The 24,585-nt window shown below is 37.5% G+C and overlaps 1 protein-coding gene across 21 annotated transcripts in view; it reads right to left on the bottom strand.

The window, feature by feature from the left end:
- The window catches only part of gphna (gephyrin a), an 80,898-nt gene extending 74,553 nt beyond the window's left edge, over positions 1 to 6,345 (bottom strand). For 19 of the 21 annotated variants that reach the window (XM_084097734.1, XM_084097749.1, XM_084097752.1 and 16 more), the window contains exon 1: positions 6,236 to 6,345. In XM_084097734.1, coding sequence (XP_083953860.1) covers positions 6,236 to 6,299 — 64 coding nt within the window. In that variant the 5' untranslated portion in view covers positions 6,300 to 6,345. The remainder of the gene's footprint in view (positions 1 to 6,235) is intronic. The other 2 variants (XM_084097754.1, XM_084097747.1) reach the window with 2 other exon arrangements.
- Positions 6,346 to 24,585: the final 18,240 nt, after the last annotated feature.

Below are 24,585 nucleotides of genomic sequence, written 5' to 3'. Positions count from 1 at the left end.
TTTATTTTGGCTCTTAACATTAAACACAGCCAAATAAAGAATAATTTGGCATGCAAGTATGTTTTATGCAAAATAAGAGCCAAAATAAACTATTTTCATGTTAGAATGTTTATGTTTAAGTATGTTGATGCAAAATGATTAAAATTATTATTAATAAAGAAATGCTTTCATGCAAGATTATTCTTTATTTTAGCGCTTACTTGACATACAAACACGCATGAATGCAAAATTATGTAAAAAAAAGAGCCAAATAATTTGACGTCAGCATGTTTTATGTAAAATAAAAAAGACATGCTTTTATGCAAAATAACTTTTTGCTTTTTATTTGTCAAAAATTAGCTTGTTTGCATAATCATGTGAAATAAAAAGAAAGATTAATTGTATATGCACGCATGTCTTTGTAATATAAGAGACAAAATAAAAATATGTTTTCATGTCAGAATGCAAAAATAATGAATAATAATTTGTAATCATATTGTAATACCCAAGCAAGCAAGCATACATGTAAAATAATAACCAAAATTACTTTGCATGAAAGAGTGTCTTAATGTAAAATAAAAGCCATAAAGAATAATTTACTTTAAAAATGAGCATCCTAACGTTTAACTGTAAATCTGTGAGTAGTACTTGCATAGAGAACCTTCCATTTCAATTCTGTCTGTTCTAGTTGGACTAAGTGGGCCCCTTAGGCGTTTCAAAGAATACATCATTGCCATGGGGTTACACTATAGCCGAGACTTACATTAAGAATATCTCAGTACAAGCTATGGCTCTCTAAACGGCAGAGAGATGCTTCAAAGATAATCCGCTTCAAAAAGAAATTCTTGTGCCCATGCTGAGAGATCTGAGCTCTAAACATATGCAGATAACAACTGCAGTGGATTTATCATGAGCATGCAATTTCATCTCGCCCACATCTGGACAGAAATCCCTCGATGGAATAGATTAATAATCCGCTAAACTGAAGATACCTTCAGCATAATGCAGTTACCAGAAAGAGAACTGCTTTCGATGGGTCTCTCTGGTTGCGCCGTATGACAGCTTGGTCACCAGATACACGTAAAACGTTGTCCGTGAGCATGCAGCTTAGTGCTTTTTATGCCAAAGTGCACTGTAGGTCCTAATTAACTTTGAAAAAACGACAGTGATCTTTAAAAATACGCACCCATATGCTTCTATAGTGACGACAAACCTAGAATACCATAAATGTATATACACATCATTCTGAAGTCATTTGTCCTCTACATCCCCAAAGGGCAACTACAGTCAGAAAACGAGGAGCATAAATCCACAAAAATGTCATCCATGTCACCATGGAAAGGAGTATTCGCATAAACCACTACATAAAAGCCGCACATTTGCCTTTAGCTTTGATTTGATATCAAGCATACGTGCCGTTTTGAGAACACTGACCAGAATGCTTTGTTATCTGTGTTCTCCGGGGCTGATCTTGTCTGAATTTTTAACACCTGTGAAATGATGCCCCTGTAATTCAATACTGATAGCTTCGAAACGATACCTGGGGACTGACATCTGAACTATCTTTCATTAAGGCTTATTAATGGCAACTGTTGACGTAGAACTGAGATTAGATCTTGGCAGAGGCCCATATCTTTCAAATACAAGGTCCTCTATTGCCTTTAAGTCTGGCACATGAGTTCCCAATTGCTATTCAAGTGTCTGCTCCCTCACCACTGGAGGGTTTCTGGAGGTGTTAAAGGGACTTGAAGTGTAAACTTTTGGAGAGCTGTTTGAGTGTTAGCACAAAGATACCCTTCACAAGGGTGCTAACATGCTCTGACACCACAATGGCCTTGAGGAACTACATCTGAAGGTGGATCTCAAGACAGGAGCAGCTTACTGGAGACTAGAGATGTAAAAAAATGCAACAATTTGATAATAAAAAATTCAATACAACGATTACGGTACTTAAATGATTGCTATAACAGAGTGTTATGACTATAATGGAGTGCTGCAGGGACAACATTTTTGTAGGCCAACCTGGAAGTTAGCATCACCCTGGACTGGTTCCCTCGACATAAAGCCAGATTTTTTCCATTGGCTTTTGGACAACTACAGAAAATAAGCTCTGTGCTGCCAACAAAAGTTTATGATACTTGCATGTCTTCTTGTTCTTCACAAATGAATACAACTTTTAGTAATTTTGAAGCCTTAATGCAATCGCCAGAAGTAAAAAATCTAAAGTTAGGCTATAAAGAACTACTCCACGATTGCATGACTTCAACTCCCCCACTGAGCTTCTGACAACTTTTTGTCTTTATTTAAAATCTACAAGTTAGAAAGTATGAGTTAGAATGGTTTGCAAGAGTACGAAGGCTGTAAAAGCCGACTAGTGAGTAGATGAGTTTATCTGTTTGGCATGATGATGTCCTCAATGGCCTCTGTAGTCCCATTTCACCACTTGTTGGCAACTACCTTTTTCAAGACATCTAAAAGCTTAAATAAATCAAAAGAGGGTAATCCTGATGTATTTTATATTGTCATAGAATAAAACGTGAAAATATCTTAAGCTTGTGGTAACCACAGATCTTATTTCAAAACATAAAAGTTATGCTAACTAATTTCTGGGTTTTAGGATTCATTTCTGTGGCACACTATAAAACCCAATGTGTTGTATCAATATAACGCCAAGGTGGCGCTCTCTAAATCGAAACTTCAGTTTAATGGTAAAATATCTGGCCAAGTAAAGTTATGTAGCCCCACACACAACACAAGGGGGGAAATCTTATTCATTCGTTTTAGGTAAATCGTGGCCACATTGTACTAATTCGTTCCTTCGTTTTAGACAAATCGTGGCTACGATTTCGCTTAGTTAAAATCAGATAATGAATTTACGAATTCTAAATTCTTGGCCATGATATCTTGTATTTCTTCCCTGCATGTCATGTGTGGGGCTGGCATACTTGGCCATATATTTAACGACTAAGCTGATGGTTTGGTTTAGAGAGTGCCACCTTGTGGTTATATTGTTGTAACACATTGGGTATTATTATAGTAATTTTAAGAATTCTTAATTTTGTGGCCACAATATCTATTTTTGTATCTATACAATGACAGGCATGTACCTGACTTCAGTTTATTCGCTGAAATACGACAGCTGTTCAGAAGGAGGTGCCCTGCCCACACGGGAGGATCACTCTGAACACCTCAGAGACAAGTCCTGACAGCATCCACAGCCGTGAATGTAACTCTGATGCTGGCACCTTTGAATTGAAAGATGAGAGCTGGAGAGGAAATGATCTAAAAGCTTGGGCTTTTTCTCTATGTGTTATTTCATGTATCCGATATCAAAAAGCAACCAACGACTTACCGATAGATGTGTCTAACCCTCCATAGCATGCACAACTACAGCTCAAGCAATCAGAATGAAAAAACGCTTGGTTGAGCAAACCTGATGAATGCAGTAAATATATGGCATTTACAACACGTTAAATTTGGTCCAAAATCACAATCCCCTTCAGGAGGCGGTTTGTAAGATACACAAATATTTTACCATTCTATAAAAACCAAAAGCAACAGCCTCCCAAACATTCAAGCCTTTGAGCTCAGCATTCAACCAAAACCTTGAGACTCATGAGAATTCTGCATTTGTCCTTTATATGCATTCATTATTTCCCTTTCTCCCCCAAAATGTTCCAGGCTATGAATGTTATATCTAAAACATTCATAATACCAGACAGCATTCGGAACAATGATAACGTTCTGGAAACCACTCGGATATCAAAACATGTCTCGACTGCCACCCCAAAAAAAAACACCCAAACAAATCAACTTTGAATAGCACGAAATCAATGGTTTCTAATTTAAAATCCTTTTTTAATGCCATTTTAATGCATCAGTTTGGAAACCTATTATTTGGAAGCCCCTGTTATGTTTCTATTATACCAATTTAAAACATCTAAAACAAGGGGTCAAAAGATTTTTGCCCTGTCAATGCACAACTGTCTAGAAATGGCGATGTGTCACTCGCTCACTATCAAGTATGCACGTTTCGTATTTCTTTGTGTTTGGTCCCATTTTCGTCTCACTCTAAGGCATCCATACTCGCTCTTGCTCCATTCCTACCTCCTTTACACACACACACACACACAGAGCTCCTCATCAATAAGCGTGCGCTTCCACGAAATGCCCCTACACAGTGCAGGCATGCTAACCAATCTCCTAGAAGGGTTTGCCGTGACTGCGACTAATGATGGACTAGATCAGCTGATGTTAGTATAAGAGAAAGGGGAAAAGGGGGGTGCTTATAATGTCCTCAGGAAAATCCCTCTCACCTTTTCAAATATATTTCTGTTACGGCTCCACATAGCTGAGAAAAACGTTGCGACAAGCACAAGTATGAGGCTGACAGCACTTCAGCACCAAAAAACAGTGGACAGCACCCTCAGCCAGCAGTCATGCTTATACAGGGGTACGTGTGTGTGTGTGTGTGTGTGTGTGTGTGTGTGTGTGTGTGTGGTGGGGGAGGGGGATTCCCACACTGTTTTATGCCATTCCCCCTCGCAACAAGCTCAGAGACTCGTGCTCACGGAATAGGCTTGCGGAAAGCACGCCGAAAAGAATGTCATGAACATGTGACACACTGCAAAGTCATTGACATTTGCATTCAGTCAGTGTGTGCATTTCATCACTTGTGATCCAAGTCCAATTCATTTCCATGAATCGGTTCCTTTAAGCAGTTTGTTACAAAGAACCAGTTAAAAAAATGATTCAGCGATTCTTTTACATCATCATGTGATCCGTGACATAACTGTGTGGCATTACATCCTCTAAAATGTTCCAATAGAACCATGCAGCCACATAGTTTGATAAAAATGCCATTAAGTTAGTGTTATTAATAAGGGTGATTTTAATAACTCTAACTTAATGCGATCACATTTATTGTTGTTCGCCAAATTTTCAGGACTAAATCCTATTATTTTAACTGGAATCAGTGCAAACAGGAATTTCCCACAAGGGCAACAGATTTCCTCACACAGATTTCACAATGGGTTCAAGTTGGTCACACAAGTTTGCAGTGTGGACCAATAGTGAGCTGCTTAGTTTAAAAACGATTGCTACACTAGGCTATATATTGACAATAGATCACACCGTCAAAATTTCGCAGAAATGTCGCTAATGGGACTGCTTAATCATGCATGTTGACAAAAAAGTTCATATAATTAAGTTTTAATCTATTTACGGAACTCTGCACATTATTTAAGAGTGGGAAAAACTGTTCTCGAATCAATGAGTCAGAGTCGCTAATACAATCGATCAATTCGACTCGTTAATGAACGAGTTCTATACGACTAATTGTGATTGTGAACAAGTTCATTATAAAGATCTCTGACTCAAAAAAAAAAAAAACATTTGTTCACGAATCGGACATCGCTATTCATCACTCATCACTTATTCCCTCCTGCTCCCGAGGGGAAGCAACGGCAGCGATATTTAACAGGAAGGCGGCTGCTTCGTTCCCCTGATTTTTGCCAAAATTGGGGTGGTGATCAATGCAAACGATTCACATGCATACACGAGAATAGGCTACTATTTAATCGCGCGCATAGTAAAAGCCATTATCGTTAACCCTGAAAGTCGTGTTTCAGGTGCATTTCTAAGTGGATCTATCTATTGCACGAGACGCTGTATATATTTAGATATCACCGTGCATGTGTACAAATAAAGACTCGAAGCAAACCCGAAGCTGAGATGCTGCTGTGCAGAAATCCATGAGGAAGGAAAAAAAAAAACACACTGCGTGACCAACTCCAAATACCAACTCGTATCTACATAACAGCACTATTCAGCAGCCACACACGTTAATATGACCATAAACAGACATATGGCATCGATCGGAAGGTTCATTCACAGATATAGGAGGGTTTTCCAGCTATCTGCTTTATGTTATTTGGATGTCTTGCGTACAAGCTATGAATAATTCATCACACAAACTGTTGTCTTGACACTGAGCTGTGCTGCATGACAGACCAAAGGCAGATCTCACAGAGCCGGATACATTATAGAATATGTGTATAAATGAATACGATAATATATAGATAAATAAACGCACAGCTTTTTACAAATGAGTCGAGGAACGCGAGCGATAGATGGGCAGAACTCGCTGATATAGGAATCACCACCAGCACGACTATCAACAGCGGGCAACAGCGTGAACGGACACACCAGCACGAGCGACGAGGCGTAAAAGGAGCTAGTGTCATTTCGTATTTACCTGTCAATATTCCAACTCGGATTTGGTGGTCGTGGTTGGTTAAAATCATCCCGTCCGACGCCATGTTTAGCAGCGCTCTCGCCCGCACTGACAAGCCTGAGCAGAGCCGAGAGACGAGCGCATCGAACTCGGGGGGAGGAGTCAGATGAGAGCAACCGAACCCTGAGCACAACACTGTAGATTTGGCAAAGTTGCTGGTGTTGGTGTACAATAATATAGGCTACAGTTTACTCTCAAGTCGCTTTTTTTTCCAGAATGTAAGAGAAATGACTGGGTATTGATGCCCTATATAGGCTAACTGGCGTTTTAAGCCTACTCCTCCATGAATATGAGATGAAGACCGGAGTGTAGCCTAATTGATTTTGTATAACGTGACGCTATTATTTTAAAAGTCGGCAAGAAACAGAAGATGCGATAGTCTTTTCTTACCTATTGACTTATATATCCGAGTGAAACGGAGAAATGGCTTATTGAAGAAGTAAATGTAGAGTGGGACCTTCATCCTTTCTCATGTGATTGACAGGTTGTCCTGCCCTCCCGCCAGTAAACACGTCATCAGAGAAGAGATGTCAAGTAGTGTGTGTGTGTGTGTGTGTGTGAATAAATATAATTTTGGCATACTTTTAAATTCTAAATAATTGTATTCCATCCTCTAGCACCCCATGAATTTCATTTTATATTCAAAATGGTAAACGGGAAATAAAATGGAATCGTAAATGTATGAATATATCTCAAACTACTTTAGTTTAAAAATTGTTTAAATGTTCATTGTTGTTGTCCTGAAAATGTTTGTACCCAGCAATAATACAGTATTTGGCAAAAAGCCTAATAGCTTGACATGTTTCAAATATGTGTTTCATAGTTCGTTAAAAATGATTTAAATGTATGATTTGTATATACAATGATTTATTAGTGTGTATTCTTTGGATGCTTTTTGTATGGGTTCACACTTCACAATGTGTGGAAAAAGTACATCTGTGCCTTTTTATCTAAATTTTATTTGTTTGAGCTTGAAGGGGCAAGATAAGGAGTATAGGCCTATCCCAGCAATATGTCAGTTGCAAAGATTTACAACTCCATTGTTCTGTGGCCTTTGGCATTTGAAAGTTTCAGTAATAGCTCACATATTTAGTTTAGTTTAGTTTAGTTTAGAAACCTTTTATTATTTATACCCCTTAGCGGTAATTTTTTCTGCATCGTAGAAGTTTACCACCACAAGACAAACACATTCACAACATCAATAATACTTTAAAATACATGAAAAATATAACTAACCTTTCCTATTTAAATTGAGGAAATGTATAGCACATGGTACAAACGAAAATTAATGTATAATTTTAATTAATTAATTAATTAATCCTATCATAGACAAATTATGTAATTACTGCAAATGATTAAATAAAAAGACCCAATGGAACTCCACAGAAAGATAAGTAGATTTGCATGGAACTGATAAACTTGAGTCATACATGAGTATTTGGCTAATTTGATTAAGCTTTCTGCTACTAATGGGAATGTAGTAGTGAACTAGTGTGTGGAAATGCTGAAAATTGTATGCAAAATCTGAGAATCTGATCAGTGCTACAGACGTTTAGAGTAGGACTAAGGGATCATTAACATGACGTGGATTTTTATTTATTTATTATTTTAATATGTTCCTTGAGGTTCACTTATAATGTTTTTTATGTGGGAAAAATGATTATTTTCAACCTTCATTCTGACTCTCTGTCTGAAAAGATTCATTTTGGGGTGGCTCCTTTAAAGGGATAGTTCACCCAAAAGTTATTCCAAACCAGTATGAATTTCTTCTGCTGAACACAAATGTAGATATTTAGAATAAGAATATGGGTAACCAGTCGATGGGCCCCATTGACTTCCATAATATTTTTTTTTCCCACACTATGGAAGTCAAGAGGGCCTATCAGCCATTTGGCAACCGACGTTCAGCAGAAGAAAGAACTGCATACAGATTTTGAACAACTTGAGGGTGAGTAAATCATGACAGAATTTTATTTTTTGAGTGAACCATCCCTTTAAGTCTTGTCAGTAAATGGCCACTGTTATGATTGGCTAACATCATTGCATAGGAAACAGTATCACTATTGCACATGAGTAAGTGTTTTGAAAACATTTTCCTTATAAAGCATTATGAAATCATTTACTTACGGTTTGTGAGCTGCTGTCAATAGAGCTGACTGCTTCATCTTTCAACAAAAGTTTCTATGCGAACTCTCCATTTTAAAGGGGTGGTATCTTTTTACAAGATGTAAAAAAAAGTCTTTGATGTCCCCAGAGTGTGTATGTGAAGTTTTAGCTCAAAATACCCCACAGATAATTTTATATCATGTTAAAATTGTCCTTTTTTGCGGGTGAGCAAAAACGCGTCGTTTTGTGGGTGTCCCTTTAAATGCAAATGAGCTGCTGCTCCCCGCACAGAGGGCGGAGCTTCAAGAGCTTGTGTGTTAGCAAATCCTATTACCTCTTCTCAACATGGACACCCCCCTCCCCCCTCCCCCCTCCCTTTGTTGCGTGTTCCAGGAGGCAGGGTTTATGTACATTTTACTGTTAGTGATGTCACTAACCCGATAGGAAGCTTGTGTAGTCCATACCAGCCGTTTGTTGTAGTCCTTAAAAAATGATTTCTTTAAAAGCAAAAATCTCCCTTTGCTTTGAACTTTGAGCATCATAATTTTGCAGATTTTGTTTATGCTCAAACAGCAACATTACACACTAACTAAAGTTAAAAAAAGTGAAATCAAATGTTTTGTTTATAATGAGGACGGGCGTTTTAAGCTATGAAACTTACAGGATGTTTTAAACAAAGATCTTATATGTCAAAAGATCAAGGCAAATTAGATTTTTCATGCCATGACCCCTTTAAATCTAAAACTTCTCTGGTTAAATGTTACTCTGGTACATTATGCATTATGAATCCCACTCAAAAATCTCCAAATATTTTACTGTTTGTATGTCATTCCCCTTTCTTCCTTCCAGCACATAATGACATGATGGTCAATGACCTTTAGCATCCCTCTAGAGATCATTTATTAAAAAAATTATTCGGGTTCAGTATAAGTTAAGCACAATCGACAACATTTGTAGAATACTGTTGATTCCCACAAAAACTTTTTTCAAATGGTCCCTTTTAGATTTAAAACACAGACACACTTACAATGGAAGTGAATGAGGCCAATTTGTAAATGTAAAAAAACTCACTGTTCACGATATGCAAGATCACGATATGCAAGATCACGATATGCAAGATCACGATATGCGTGATTTTCACGTGAAAAAAATCACTTACTAACCTGTCCTGTGTGAAGTTCCTTCGTTGTCATGACAATGAAACTCCATAAACCCTAAATTATTATACAAATTATGATTTAAACAGCTTTACAGCTTAGATAATACACACGTTTTAAGAAAAGAATTAATGGAAGTGCTTTTATAATATTATAGGCTTCACATTTCTGCTTTTAAATCCTTGAAAAATTGACCCATTCACTTTCATTGTAAGTGCCTCACAGTAGCTTCAATATTTGCTTCTCTCTCTTTTTAGAAAAGAAGGGAGTCTAAATTAATTTAGTATTAGTTCACACAATGCTGTTGATTTTGCTTAACTTGAACTGAGCCTGGAATATTCCTTTAAGGGTTGATGTTTAGTGATGATATTATTGGAGTGGCAGAGCGGGATGGATCCAGGGGAGTTGGTACCTGTATCAGAAATTAATTACACACTTTATTGCATCACAGAATCACAAGCTTAGATCTGGCACTAAGGTGCAAACCTCCCGAAGAAGCACTCCAGCTTTATTAACATGTGCACAAGAGCATTGTGGGGGAAAAAATAGCGAAGGCTGTGGGGAAGCTTGGGTCTTGTCCATTAATAGACATGAATGTTTGCAATGGTGTTATTAGAAGAAACCATTTTCTGCTGTTGCAAGGATCATAGGGAGATATTCAGGCAAGCACAGCTAAATCTAGATCAGCACTCACCATGTAAGCCCAGGATGTCAGACTTTACTGGAGTTGAGTGAAAAGTCAGCACGTCAGCACAGGCCTCCTAGGAGGACAACGGCTCTCTGCAGGTCATTATTTAAGCATTCTGATTAGGCAACAAGCTCAAGCCAACAAAATGAGCCGCTGTTTTCTGCTGGCAGAGCACAAAAAAACACAGCATAGAAATCACAATCTATCCTCACATCTCAAAAATATATGCAAACACCTTTGACGGCATTGAACATGGGGTTGCGCACTCCCAAACGAATTGTGCTCTATAGAATTCTATGGTGCAAATGACACTGATGTAAATTACAGTTTGAACATTTTTGGAGTAAAAAAATTTTTTTTGTCTTCATAGGGGCAATTTCACACTGTCACAGCTTGGTTAAATTAGATATTTTAATTACCTTGAAATTGATATTTACCTTGATTGATGTCATAAATTTAATCTCAAGCTCTTCACTGACTTGTTAAACAAGTACAGTTAGATTAAAAAAAAAAAAATTATTAGGGACAAAATTGACAAATATTGTATATATTTCAAGTTTGGAAGTCTGGATAAACAATACAAAAAACTATTTATATATGAGGCATTTCAAAAGTAGCAAGAGATGAAATTTAGATTAAAAAAAAAATGTTGTGAAGAAAGATGAAACCTGCTAATTGATAATAATTTTAAATAAATAGCAACTCCTTGGATGTAAAACAAGTGACAAAAGTTGAAGAAACACCCATGTAAATATGTTTTATGGCTCTGACATCACTTTCAGGATGTTTCAGTGTCCTCATGTATGACCCTCCTCTGCTTTACAGAACGTGTGTGCATTACTATAGTAACACAGGAAGGCCTTTCACTAGAGCTGACATGAACATTTCCAGCTGTTGGCACTCTGTGAGGAAAGCCTTAGCACTCTTAGATGAGACGGCTCTCCAGTTCACACATACTGTATGCAGGCAGAATTTTAACCAACCTGAATTCCAAGTAGGCACTAGCCTGCGAACCCTCTTCCCAAGACCGTTCCGCTCGCCCATTCTCTCTCCTCCCCCATCCTCTCAATCTCTCTGTCTTCCTCACCAATGTCTTTTCAGACATTGGAAAAATAATTAATTAATTAAAACAGACTGCTACCATGATCTATAAATACTACTAGTATATGTATATGTATATATATATATATATATATATATATATATACAGTCAAAAGTAGTCAAAAACAGTCAAAATGTCATTTAAATGTGTTTAAATTAGTCCCGAAAATAAAGTCACAATGCAAAAAAAAACAAAAAAACATAAGGGTGATAATGTAAAATGATATTTTCATTTGGTTTTAACCTGGATATTTCTTGACGGCTTTCATTCTAAAAAGCCGCAGTAGTATCATGATCATTTTAATGTGATGTTGATATAGAGTCAAACTCAAACGAAATCCCTCTGCATAACCAGAGATGATGGACTGGATAAGGGATTGTGAAGGCTGGTTTAAGTGGGCTGTTGGAGAACACGTACCACAGTCCCAATTTCTAGCAGCACTGCTCATATATTCCAGGAGGTAAATGAGGATGGCTGTGTGGTTACAGAGATTGAAATATATTCATTAACTTTTCCCTTTTTGCTAATATAAGCCTTTTAACGCCACGCATCCCTGAAATTTACATTTAAATTAAATTGACTGGGGGCCAGATGAGGAGGCACCCTAGATCAGGCCCCTGGGGTGACTGTTATTTACTGATCTCCTCTTCTCGTTGGTCAGTCTCCACTGCATGCCCCCCCCCCCCCCAAACCCATCCCTCACTTTTCCCCCCTCTCCCATCGCCCCGTGATGGGGAGGACACGGGCCTATGCCTTTAAGCAAAAATTCCTGTCAAGAACTTGCGAAGACCCGAGCTTAGAGATGTGTTCGCTGACAGCTCGTGAAAGAAGACTACATGTCTGGAAATGGAGCGGATGACATTGTGACACGCGTGTAGAGGTGAGCGGCGCGTTGAAGGGTCAGGAGGGGTCGACCTGAAAGGTCACATCTTCATGTCACGCGCACGCATGCACACACACCTACACAAGCTCTTCGGTCCACCCCAGATAATTCCACAGGACAGAACTGAAGGTTAACTTCAATGAGAATCGATAACCCATTTATGCTAATGTCAGCGTAATGTGCGTTTCCAGCGAGCATGACCTAACCGAGTTTGTGCTCGAGTATCGGCCTGCCACGCGAAAACGGCTCTAGCGAGCAAAACGCTCTCCAGATTCATTTTTCATCTTAGCGTGTTTCGGCTTAGCGTCGGTTTCTTTGTAATTGGATTTCAGGCGAATTACAGCCAGCGAGACAAACATCCATCGCTGGACATCGCGCTGACTGCATAAAAAAAAAAGAAAAAAAAGTGAGCTTTAGGTTGATCAGTATTCATTCCCAATTGATTTGTTTGAGCAGGGGAACATAAAAGAGGGGAAGGGGTTTAGATGGAACCAGTGGCTGTCATCATCACACGTCTTGGAGTACCAACATATCATTTTCATATTGTGCACGCTTTGCCACAATGAGTGTAATTTTATTCAAGCCACAAGGATAATGCAACTCAATAACTACATCACCAGTTCCCAGTGAAAATGCATAGATAAATGTCTCACCACGCAATTCAATAGCATCCATCTATCCAAACCACTTATCCTCTACAGTCTACAGGGTCGTGGGAATTCAATAGTATTTAACTTTGAATTTCCTTTTGAATTGCACAGAATCTATGTTTTATATTTGTGTTGCTTGAGTAGGCCTGTTCAAGGTTTGAGTGGCACTGAGCACTGACTGGAAAATATAAAATACCTCGACTTTGTTATGAATTTTTTATTTCTATTTCATTTTCAATGTATCTTTTCAGTTTAGGTTTTGTAAGTTTATTAGTAATTGTTAGTTTTGGCTTTAATTTGTAGTTTCGTATTTTTAGGGCTGCCAAAGTTAATGTGTTATCTGGCGTTACATTTCTCAACACAGTCTAGTGTTATTTAATGGCATTTTCATTTTCAATTTGGTTCATTTGTGGTTTACACACCATATATCAAAAACTAAAATTAATTTGTGGCCATTTTTTTTTTGGAGTCATAAAAATGTATCTCAGTTTAGATTTTTTATTTATGTTTATTTAATTTAGTTTTCATTGTGCTCATATAACTGCCTCACAATGCAATTCAATAGCATTTAATTTCAAAATTCCCTTTGAATTGCACTGAATCTATGTTGTATGCTTTGAAGCATGTTTTGCTTGTGATCTGACCAAGGGCGATAATAACACTGAGTGGGACATGTCCTCCCAAATATTTAGATTAATAGTAGATCAATATGGCCATTTCTGATTCTCAAATGTTGCCACCACAAAACTGTATTTCATATCACAACCATACACAACTTATCCTTGGGTTATTATAGTTTTTTTTTAAAAAGAATTAATGAATTCATCCCTTTTTTATTATTGTCAATTTAATGTACCACCAATTGTTTCATTTCAGTTTATTTAATAATTTGTGACTATTTCTATTTTACATTAGTTAGTTTTAGAGCTGTGAAAATGTATTCCAGCTTAGCTAAATTAATTCATTAATATATATATATGTATACATTTTTATTTGATTTCGTTTTCCTAATCCTAATCCTCATAGAGATCACCATTTCCAGCCAGCAAACTGGTGAGTCTGTATATGACAGATCATACGGTTACAGCGGCAGGCTGATCAATGAAGACATCCAGCTCATTAATATTCCACGTCTCCATGTGACCTGCCCACCTCCGACGCCTCCTAACCTGACAATACTGTGTGACCTGAGCGCCCTTTGAAACGATCAGCAGGGGACAGCTAAAAGGCTCCGTAATCCAATAAATAGAATAAAGGCTCATTATTCAATTCTCAACAATTAAGTGTGTCTATTCTTTGTAATCAAGCGCTGAGTAAATGTTTCTCATATGAGGCCCACCTCTCACCTCCACCCAGAGCGCACTCATGCAAATGCACGATTAAAACGAGCCATTACCCTTCCAGAATGCAAAACTGTCATCCCATTATCATGACTAATTGAGGCTTTATAACATGGTGTTGAGGTCTGTTTAGACAGTGACTCTTGTCACAACAGAGAAAAATAAAACGGTGCAACTGTGGAACATGGCGGCAGGGTGTTATTTAAGTAAGTGCAGAGAGAAGATTAATTTTTAAATAGGATACAACATCTTATTATTTGGAGAAGAAGTTGTGTGTTGAAGGCCTAACTCATGAATATTAATTATGATTAAAAAATAATGTTTTCACACAAATAAAAAGTCAAGATTTGTTTACTGGAATGCTGTTTACACAGAAGGTTCACACATCACTGAATTGTGCTGTGCTCTCCATCAGTCCTGCAGGCTCATTTTGCAGTGCCACACTGAAATGAACAATATAATTAGCCAGTAGATGGCAGCAGCGTGTTGATAAAAGGTGTTGGGCCTGGAAGGTTACGACTCCAGCATACCTGTTCATACCAGCCATTTATATATCTACACTTATTTGTGTAGCTTCAGCCACCATTTTGGCATAAACGGTGCCACAATCATAAAATGAAACCTGCATGAAAAAAAGCACTGGAAAATACAAAAAAGCCACTCATAAAGGCAAATGGGGCATTAGTTATTTCACAGACTGTGGTGATAAAAAGCAGTGCCAAATAGCCTATAAGTGAGATAATCAACCATCCTTGATTAACTCAAGTACATTAAGATCAATTCAGATCTCTGATGGTTTTATGTCGAAATAGTACCATCTACATTTAAGGTCATGCAAATCTTTATGGCTCAGATCTCAAGTGCTTCATACCAGACGTCCATAAACCTGTTGAGCTCAAGATGGGCTACATCTGCAGGGTCGCCAGGTTTCACGTAACAAAACCAGTCCAATTGCTGTTCAAAACCCCGCCCAAATACGATCAAAACTAGCCCAATCGCGTTCCGTGGTGACAAATCAGGTCCTCTTCGAAATCGGGTCTCTCTTTAGCGTCTGATTACAATTCCTACTGAATCATGTTATGATTAATGCTGTATAAACTACCTTATAATGACAATAATGTCTGTATTAGTTAGCTTATGTACTAGCATAGCATACAGATACCCAATTAGCCTGATAGCTTACACGCATTTGCACACCCTACATGTATTCATCATCTTTAATGTAGGCTAATTATGTTAAATTGAGTGTTAAATGTCCAAATATTTCTGATGATGTTCAATTATTCACTCAAAAGGCTATTATTATTATTCTTAATTAATTAACAGTTTATCAAGTAAAAGAAATTACCTTCAAGTTGTTTTATTATGCACTATAAGCTGACAGCAACCTGATTTTGAAGGAGTACCGGATTTGTCGTGACACCGGGGAGTAAAAATAGACTTCAACCCGCTGACTAAAAAAACAACCCCCTCAAAAAAACGTGGCAACAGTGTAAAAGTAGCCCAATGCCGTGGGAAAACCGTGGATGGCAACACTGACATTAGCAGGAAAATGAATTTTGAGAGGAAAAAGAGGGGGAGGTTTGCACCGTTTTAGCTGGGAACAGTGCTTGTGAGGTAAAGGATATGCTTGAGGAGGGAGAAAACGAAAGTCTAGTGAAGTGAACAGGATGACAGATAAGAGTAAGAGCCATGCTGTGATCTGTGAGCTGTGAAAAGCCTAACCTCACTAGTCTGAGTGCTCGCTCTTATGTCCAGATTTATAGCTGCGCCCCAACTTAAAGCGCAATATTCCTGTGCCGGTCATGAGATATAGTTGGGTTACAAGTGCAGGTCTCATAACGCACGATGAGCCTCGGCCTGTGAAAACACCACTCTGATCTTTATTGCTGTACTGAGGTAAGCACTGTAATTATGAACACTATCTCTGTGTGACTCCAATTATGTAATCTCTCTTTCTTTGCCTCCCTTTCACTCACTCTTTAAAGTTATGAGAGTCACAGACTTATAAGAAGGATGAGCAGCGGGAATGGGAGAGCAGATGAAGAAAATATGCTGCTTGCCCATGCAACTCGCCACAGTGTGTTGCTAAGCTGTTTTGAATATTTTTAGCACATAAACACTCAAATATAGCATGTGGTTGCCAAGGCGTTGCTAAGATGTTTTCTATGTGGTTGCCAATGTCAGTTTTTTTTGGATTTTGCAATGTGGTAGCTAGTGTGGCCTTGGTGGCTGCTGGGAATTTCTAAGGTTTTCTGGGTGTTTTTAGCATGTTGCTACGCGATTACTAGGGTGTTCGGGGTGGTTGCCTGGGCATTACTAAGGGGAGTTGAGTATAGGTAGTTGCTAGAGGGCTCAGGGTGTTAAAATCTACACAGTAAAACACTGTGTAGATCAGATTTTTTAAAATCTAGCAACAGCATGCATGATGATAGCTCTTAGCGGCTAGACTTAACAGTCTGTAATTTTTTGTCTCCTCTTTTTTTCCCAACAAAAACAAAAAGTGATTTACTACATTTTAGTCTCGTCTTTTTATGTCAACGATATTGCATGTTTATATAGTCACAGTTGTCGTTTAATGACGTTGGTGTCGTCGCGTCATCGTCTCATCTAAGTCATGGGAAAAAAGGTCGTCAACGAACATTTTTCGTCATAGATTTCGTTTAACGAAATTAACACTATTGCCATTATTATTAAGGTTTTCGGATGTTGCTAGCATTTTGACGGTTGTTGTTGGTTGCCAAGGCATCACTACAGTGTTTTAGTTTTAGTGCATTGTTATGCAGTTGCTAGGCTGTTCTTGGTGGCTGTTGGGCATTGCTAAGGTGTAAGGAGACTTTTAGCATGTTGTTTTGCAGTTGCTAGGCGTTTCTACTGTAGGTGATCAATTAGGGGTGGATCAACAATGAGCCACGACACTCATTTGGGTTGCAAGCGTTTGAACTTGTGACATTTCCTGATTTTGGTCCCACCTGTTCCCCGAATAATGTAGCTACTGACATCTCTTCCCTGTCCAACAATCAATTAAAAAAGTAAAACATTTTAATTAACCAAATGTGTCTATAATAGGAGTAAATGAATTAGCATGTGTTCAAATCATATCCATTTATGATTTAGAAGTAAAGTTCTCTGATCTGTAGATTAGCACACAAGCACTTTCATATTTCACAGATGGTGATACTGTATATTACCATGCAACACACACACATCTCCATGGGGAGGATGTCCATCACATCTTCTTTGATCTTCAGTCTTCTACAGGCTTACAGAACAGCAAAGGGACCCTCAGTTTTTGTATCTGTAGCGAAGTGGCCAATTACACTTCAAAGTAAAACCAAGGTTTTCTTTTTTTTTTAAATGCACCCCATAAGGTGTCCCCCTGGCTCTTTTCCCTCTGCTCCCTGTTTTATCACATTCCCACTCTCTCGTTCTCCCACTCAGGTACATGGAATGTAGACACACAACTACTTGGCATGCAGCGGTCTTTTAATACCATCAAACATTAACAAGAACGCTTGACAGCCCAGGTGTTTGAGTATTCTAGACAAGCCCACTGAAGCCTCTTTCCTACTTACTTTCAGTTAACACATTTCCTGGCAAACTCATTTAACCGACCCAGCTCTGACACTCTGTGGCCAAGTTGCAGGGAATTTTTCCATGCAAGTCGATATGCAAACATGAGAAGGCCAGGAAGCATTCAAATGGAGATGGTAGAGGCCAAACCATATTTATCAGTTCATCAGAGGAGACAAATGAAAAAAGACATGCTTTATTTTGCTCCCATTATTTGATACTTGCAAATGGAGCGCTTCCCTCCCATTCTGCCCCCGTCACATTGAAACAAAAAAGCTTTTTAGTTGGGAGGAATTATTTGAGATAATGTGTGTTCTCCCAGTGAGACTCACAACTGATTTAACCTGGCTGCGAGTTGCCGTGGAGATACGCGAGGAGGGCGTGCGTGAGCGTGTGGCGTCTCTCTTGGTTGCTGATGGGAATAAAGTGGAGAAATAAAGAACATTGAGTTTCTAATGAATCTGTGCTGCACCTCCTCACAATGTGTGCAAATGGAAATAATGTCTCCAAACAGCCCAGGTGAAATTCGGCCTTGTTTGACATTGTTGCAATCATATAACATTACTTGAAAATTGGCTGTGGGTTTGTAGGGATGTGTAGGTTTATACTCTTACTCTTATTTGAAGGGGAAAAGTATCTAGTTCACTTTAAATTCATACTGTTTCGGGGCTCAAAAGTGGATTTGGATCTCTTTTTGGTCCATTATAGTTGTGAAGGCCTCATTGTTTTTTTTTGTTTTTTTGAAGAGTTCACATTTAAACTAATCCTGCAAACCACTTTCAGACACAAAAATTAGGTAAGTGTGAAAGCACTTTCATTTTGTGTAATCAGCATCTTTATTTCAAATAAAATAAAATATTTTCAATATCAAAATTTTTCATATTTCCATAAAATTCACAATTTCTTTCAAACCAAAACTGTCACAGATTATTAGAAAGAATCCTAGATTATTACCAACCCTGTCACAATATGTTTGGCATTCATATACTTTTCAATACTATTTGAATAGAGAAGTAAATTAACCCTTAAATGCATACCTCAGGTCTTTAGTGACGTTATTCACTACCCTCCTCCTTAATCAAATTTTTTAAGTTATACATCAATCTTCTTAGTTTTCCTCAATCAATTCATTCTAAACAATATAACAAGAAAAAAAAAGATAAAAGATTGCCTGTTTTCCATTTTATTTCTTGTAAAAATTGTATATAGGGTCGCTACCGACCCGAGGCATGTATCATTGTAAGTATATTTTTTTTCTACATAACAATAATTGAATCTTTGATGACTAAATAAGTGCAATTCACCTTTATTTATCAGACTTTAATGTCTGAAACGCCTGATTAATGAAGTGATGCTTCACTCATAGTTGCCGCAGGCAGAAAACAAAAGAATAGGAAGTATCATCAGCAAAACCTGAAATGGCTCAGTGATTTACTGCAGAGCAAGTACTGAACACAATCAGATATTAGTGTCTCTGTCACTTGATGGTGGATCTGGTGAAGAAGATGTCAGCGATCAAAGTAGGCTATTGATTTTAAAGATGTTGAAAATGATAGATCGCGAATATGAGCCAGATTTTGAATGTACTGGGAAATGAGCTCTGACGAGGACAGTGATGATGTTATAAAACATCTGCTTAAACTGAACCCTTACAAGCTCTAAAAGGTAACAAAATATGCTTTATTTCATTCTTCTGTAATTGTTACTCTAATATCAGGAGAGTTTTATATTATAACGACAGGTAGAGATCCATCCGTGTTAGATATACTGTAGATCCAGGCCGCTAAAGACCCGAATATGTATTCATGATTGGCGAAACATTCATGTATTTAAGGATTAATATTTAATGTATGAATCATTTTAAATTACACATTTTTGGTGTGTCTTCTGAAAATAATAACATTTATCATAATTATAATTATAAAAAAATACGTATATTAAAAAGATTTATAGCTATAATAAACTAACTACATTAGTATAAATCATTATTTACAATTAATATTGCTACAAAGAATATTTTCTGTAAAAAAAAAAAAGAAGATCATTACATGGATTTATTCCCATCTATCAAATGGAAAGATGTATAAGTAAATGAAAATGGGTAGATGTCACAAGGACACACACTACACCCAAATGCCATTGTATCCTGAGAGTAACCCTAAACTGTTCTCAACACCACTAATCACGTATTTAAATCCGTTTCACCGGAGAAGCTTATTATTACCATATATTGTTACTATATGGATTTTCTTTCTTTCTTATTCCCTCATTTATCCATCCACCCATTCATTCAGCCATTGAATTTCCCCAGGCTATTTCCCGCTGCATTGTTGCAGGTGCTCTTTTGCCATCTATAGTCGTAATAAGACGGGATCTGATTTGTTTCTTTTAAGCAGCATTGTATTCGTCTGTCCTCCCTAACCTATTATTCCCTTTTGCATTCTCATGTCCCACTTTTTCTTTTCTTCCCTACAAACAGACCCACCCAAACACACTCTCAAGGTCCTTTTATATCTATCTGTGGACTCCGCCCCAGTTTTGTTACATTTGTCGCTCTCTGGTTTCTTTTTAACTTCTCTGCATCTCTATATTTCATCATCCTAACACCTTATTTCCTCCCTCCCACGCGCTCAATTCTCCTATCCCTTTCCTTGTCCTTTATCTTTTCTTTGCTTTGCTTTCATCCCTACTCTCTGCTTTTCTCACTCTCATTCCACATCAATCCCTCTTAACTAATCACCGATGATGTGGAGTTAAATATGGAAATGAGGTACATGCAACAGGAGGGGAAACTTACTCCATTTAAAGCTCGCCCGGCCGTCCCATCCATCAGTCTCCCAGGCACGGCCTCTCATCTCTGCCCCGTCTGATTAATCATCACGGTCACATTACAGAGGCAGCGTTATGTGAAATGGGCCTGAGGAATTTTTAAAAGATTCAATTTAGAGTATCACTCCTCATCCATTCCCAATAAATGCCAATGTGAGCATCATTATGGTGGCCTTGTTAATCAAGATATAGAGAGAGGAAGGATGAATCAGAAAGGTGCTGCTTAATTTAATACTGGAAAGACTTTATGGCCAATCCAGTGTCCACCTGAAGGAGTATGTTGGATTTTGGGTAAGATATAAATACAACGATTCAGTTGTAAGCTAAGGTGTTATTTTTCCTACTCTGGCTGTATTTCGCATTAAATAGCTCTGATTTGATGCTCTCATTCTAGTGTCCTGACAGTATTTGTGACATATCAGTCACTTTGTTTTGAAGGACTGTATCTGTCTTTTTGACAGACGGATAGATGGATAGCAGCACTGCATTCTATACAGTTTCTATACAGTGCTGTGCACGGTATGCAAATGTTCTTGGAATATACATTAGTCTGTATGTGTGACTTACTATATTAGTCAAAATGTCCAGTGTAAAACAGAGCACACTGCATAAAATACTGTCCCACAATGCAGTGCACTCTATTTGAAACTTCAATTTCCAGTGTGACGAATGAACCGGAAGCAATATCAATGTTAAATTATAATATTTCCTTCTTGGCCCGTGTATTTCATCAGACATGTAACTCAAAACTTGATTAAAATGCAAACGATATTTATTACTCTCTGGAATAATTTGCTTCATGTCTAGCTTCTGAACACTGTCTGGATTTAGTTCAAATGTTCACCTGATCATCCAGTTTTGTTAGAAAAAATACTATATTTTTGGTTTGGTACTAGGCTATATATTTATATATATATATCAAATATAAATATATAGCCTAGTACCAAACCAAAAATATAGTATTTTTTTCTGACACAACTGAATTATGTAAAAAAAAAAAAAATATATATATATATATATATATATATACTACTAGTGTTCAAAAGTGATGTCCAAGGGGATATTTGTTTTTTAATGACCCTACAAGTTCGATTAAACAATCAAAATATGTGGGAAATATTTTATATTGAAAATATTTTAAATATGAAGGATGAAAAAAACACTGAACTTAGTTAAGGTGTTTATCTGACAAAATGATTTGGCTACAGCTACAGGTTTTATTTTGCTATACAAAAACAAAAAGGCATAGAAAAACAAGAAGCTCACAGGAAAAAGCATATACGTTGACCACAACTTGCAACTGTTTTTAGCACATAAGGTTTTATTTCAATTGCTAAGATGCTGTGAACACAGTACAAAACAGGGACATCCGAGAACAGGACACCACAAACGGGACGTCTGGCGACGCTAGTATTCCAATTGGAGATTTAGCTAGCGGAAACGCTCCGTCTGTGCGTGTGTTTTTGTGTGGTGTAATGGAGACAGAGGGAGATAGACAGCTTCATCATCTCCTCACAGTGTCTCTCTGTCCATATGTTCACCAGAACTAACTCAGTTCACTACATCGGGAATGAGACGCTTGGAACAGCTGCTGAAATTGAGTATGTGTGTGTGTGTCCTCATACATATGTCAGCTCGGAGGAATTATTCATCAAAGTGAGAGCTTCTGCACACTGAGTGTCAGCATTGGTTTGGTGATTGGATTCCGTCTCAACTTGGCGAAGAAGTTCCTCCCACAGAGGCGAGAGAGGCTTTGTTTGTCCTTTCTCTCTAACGGTTGGGGATGCCATGGATCGTGGTGTTTGTGTCAGCTGAGTAAACAAGTCCATTTAAGCTGCTTCATCAACATAGAACAAACCAAATCGAGGCCAGGCAACAACAGAAACCACACAGACAAAGAGACACTGTATTGACTTAAAGGGTTAGTTCACTTTGATGAATTTTGTACTCTCACTTTGATGAATAATGAATAAACTAACACTTTAAGGTCAATAAGTCAAAAATATCAGATAATTTCACCTTTTATGACAAGGCAAGGTTAGTTCAGGTTGTAAAATGTCATGTGGTGTATATACTGTAGGCTATAAGTTTACCTAGAAATATTTTGAAACATTCTCTTAAAAGCAGGAGATCTTTATCATTAACATGTTCATCCAAATTGACTTCCAGTACACTTATTACAAGGACAGTCCCAATCAATCATCCTGGAGTTAAGTGCCTCACTCATTGACACAACAGCGACCTTCTGATTATCAGCCTTAAGCTGTAGCCACTGCACCACATAACTAAAACAATAAATCATCTTTAGCAGATGACCCCGTGTCAGTCTGCCACCCTTAAGCCTGCAAATGATCAGCCCAAGCTGAACACTGAACATTATCCGAGGGAAGTTTCAGAAAAGACACGTAGAATGTCTCTGTATATAAATATGGCTAATATGTGACCCTATTTGTGTTCTGTTAGAGTGGATGTACTCTACTAGATCCATTCTAATCAAATGAAAGTCTGTAATCTGGAAAAGGAGCGTATAGCTCCGTTAATTAGAGTTATAACCCCATTTTCTCTGGCCGTTTGCCCCAGCAGAAATGAACAGACTCAAATCGAATGATTTTATCATGGGAAATGAAGCTTTTGTGCTTGTTGAACAGCTTTGTCTAACATCAGAGTTTAATTGGAAGACACCGCACTGCATTACACAGTCTGCCACTGTGAGATAGAGTAGTGTTTTTTTTGTTGTTTTTTTACAAATTATTTCTTTTTTCTACAACTTTTTAACATTAGTCAAGGTTATTTGTACCATAAAATTTAAAATTATATATAAAATTAGTTTTGACATGACCAGTTTTTACCCTCTAAGCTTTCAGACCCAACTGGCTGTTTTGCTGTTTTGCATAAGCTCTGTTTTTGCATGCTTTTTGCATCACATTAGCTGTATAATTTCCAAATGTACTTTTTGTAAACGGGTGCTCTTTGCGTGTCGGTCAAAAATGACACAATTTTTTATTATTTAAATGAAATGAATTTACTATATTTTAGTTCGATAATTATTTGTATGTAAGATTTTGTATTTTTAGGGGATTTTATGGTACTAAATTATATTTACGCTGTATTTATAAATCATTTATTAAATTTGAAAATGGAAAATACATTTCCAACTTAAACTGTCGTTAATCTTGAATGCTTTAGAGCACAGACTCTTTTCAAAGATGACACTTGGGAGATTATTGCTGAAGTGAAATTTTTTTATATGAAATATCTATTTTCAAAAACACATTTTATTCTAAAACTGCAAGAAAATCAAAGCCATAAATCTAAACAAGCTATTTATATCAAAAAGCTAAAAAATTAGCTTTCAGTAAGATTTTGTTTGGCCCCAGTACCAAAAGTTTTCACTACAATTATATTTTTAGTGAACAAAAAATGGTAACATCTTACAATAAGGTCCCATTAGTTAACATTAGTTGCATTTATTAGAATTAACTAACAAAGAGCAATAGTCAAGTCAAGTCACCTTTATTAATATAGTGCTTTATACAATAAAGATTGTTTCAAGGCAGCCATACCATTATAACAGGAAAATTATGCATGTCGGCTGTTGTTCAGCTGAAGTAAATTGCTTCAGTTCTGTTGTAAAGATCATCAATTATTAAATTAGTTCATTTCATCTATAAAAAAAAAAAATGATGGCATCGTCCAGCTCAGTTCAGTTCTCATACAACAGCGTCAGTATAGTCAGATCAATAATATTGTTGTATATTAAGTGTCCCCAACTTAGCAAGCCAGAGGAGACGGTGTCAAGGAGCCCAAACTCCATCAAGGTGACAGAATGGAGAAAAAAACCTTGGGAGAAACCAGGCTCAGTCGGAGAGCCAGTTCTCCTCTGGCCAACAAACGAACAGGGTGTGATTATGATTCAGGCAGCATCATAAGTCAGAATTCAGATCGGGATCAGTAGCATTCAGATATTCATCCAGTTCCTTTTG

This window comes from Abramis brama, assembly GCF_963993115.1.
Source record: "Abramis brama genome assembly, chromosome: 21".
NCBI lineage: Eukaryota > Metazoa > Chordata > Actinopteri > Cypriniformes > Leuciscidae > Abramis > Abramis brama.
This window is presented reverse-complemented; position numbering and strand designations above follow the sequence as displayed.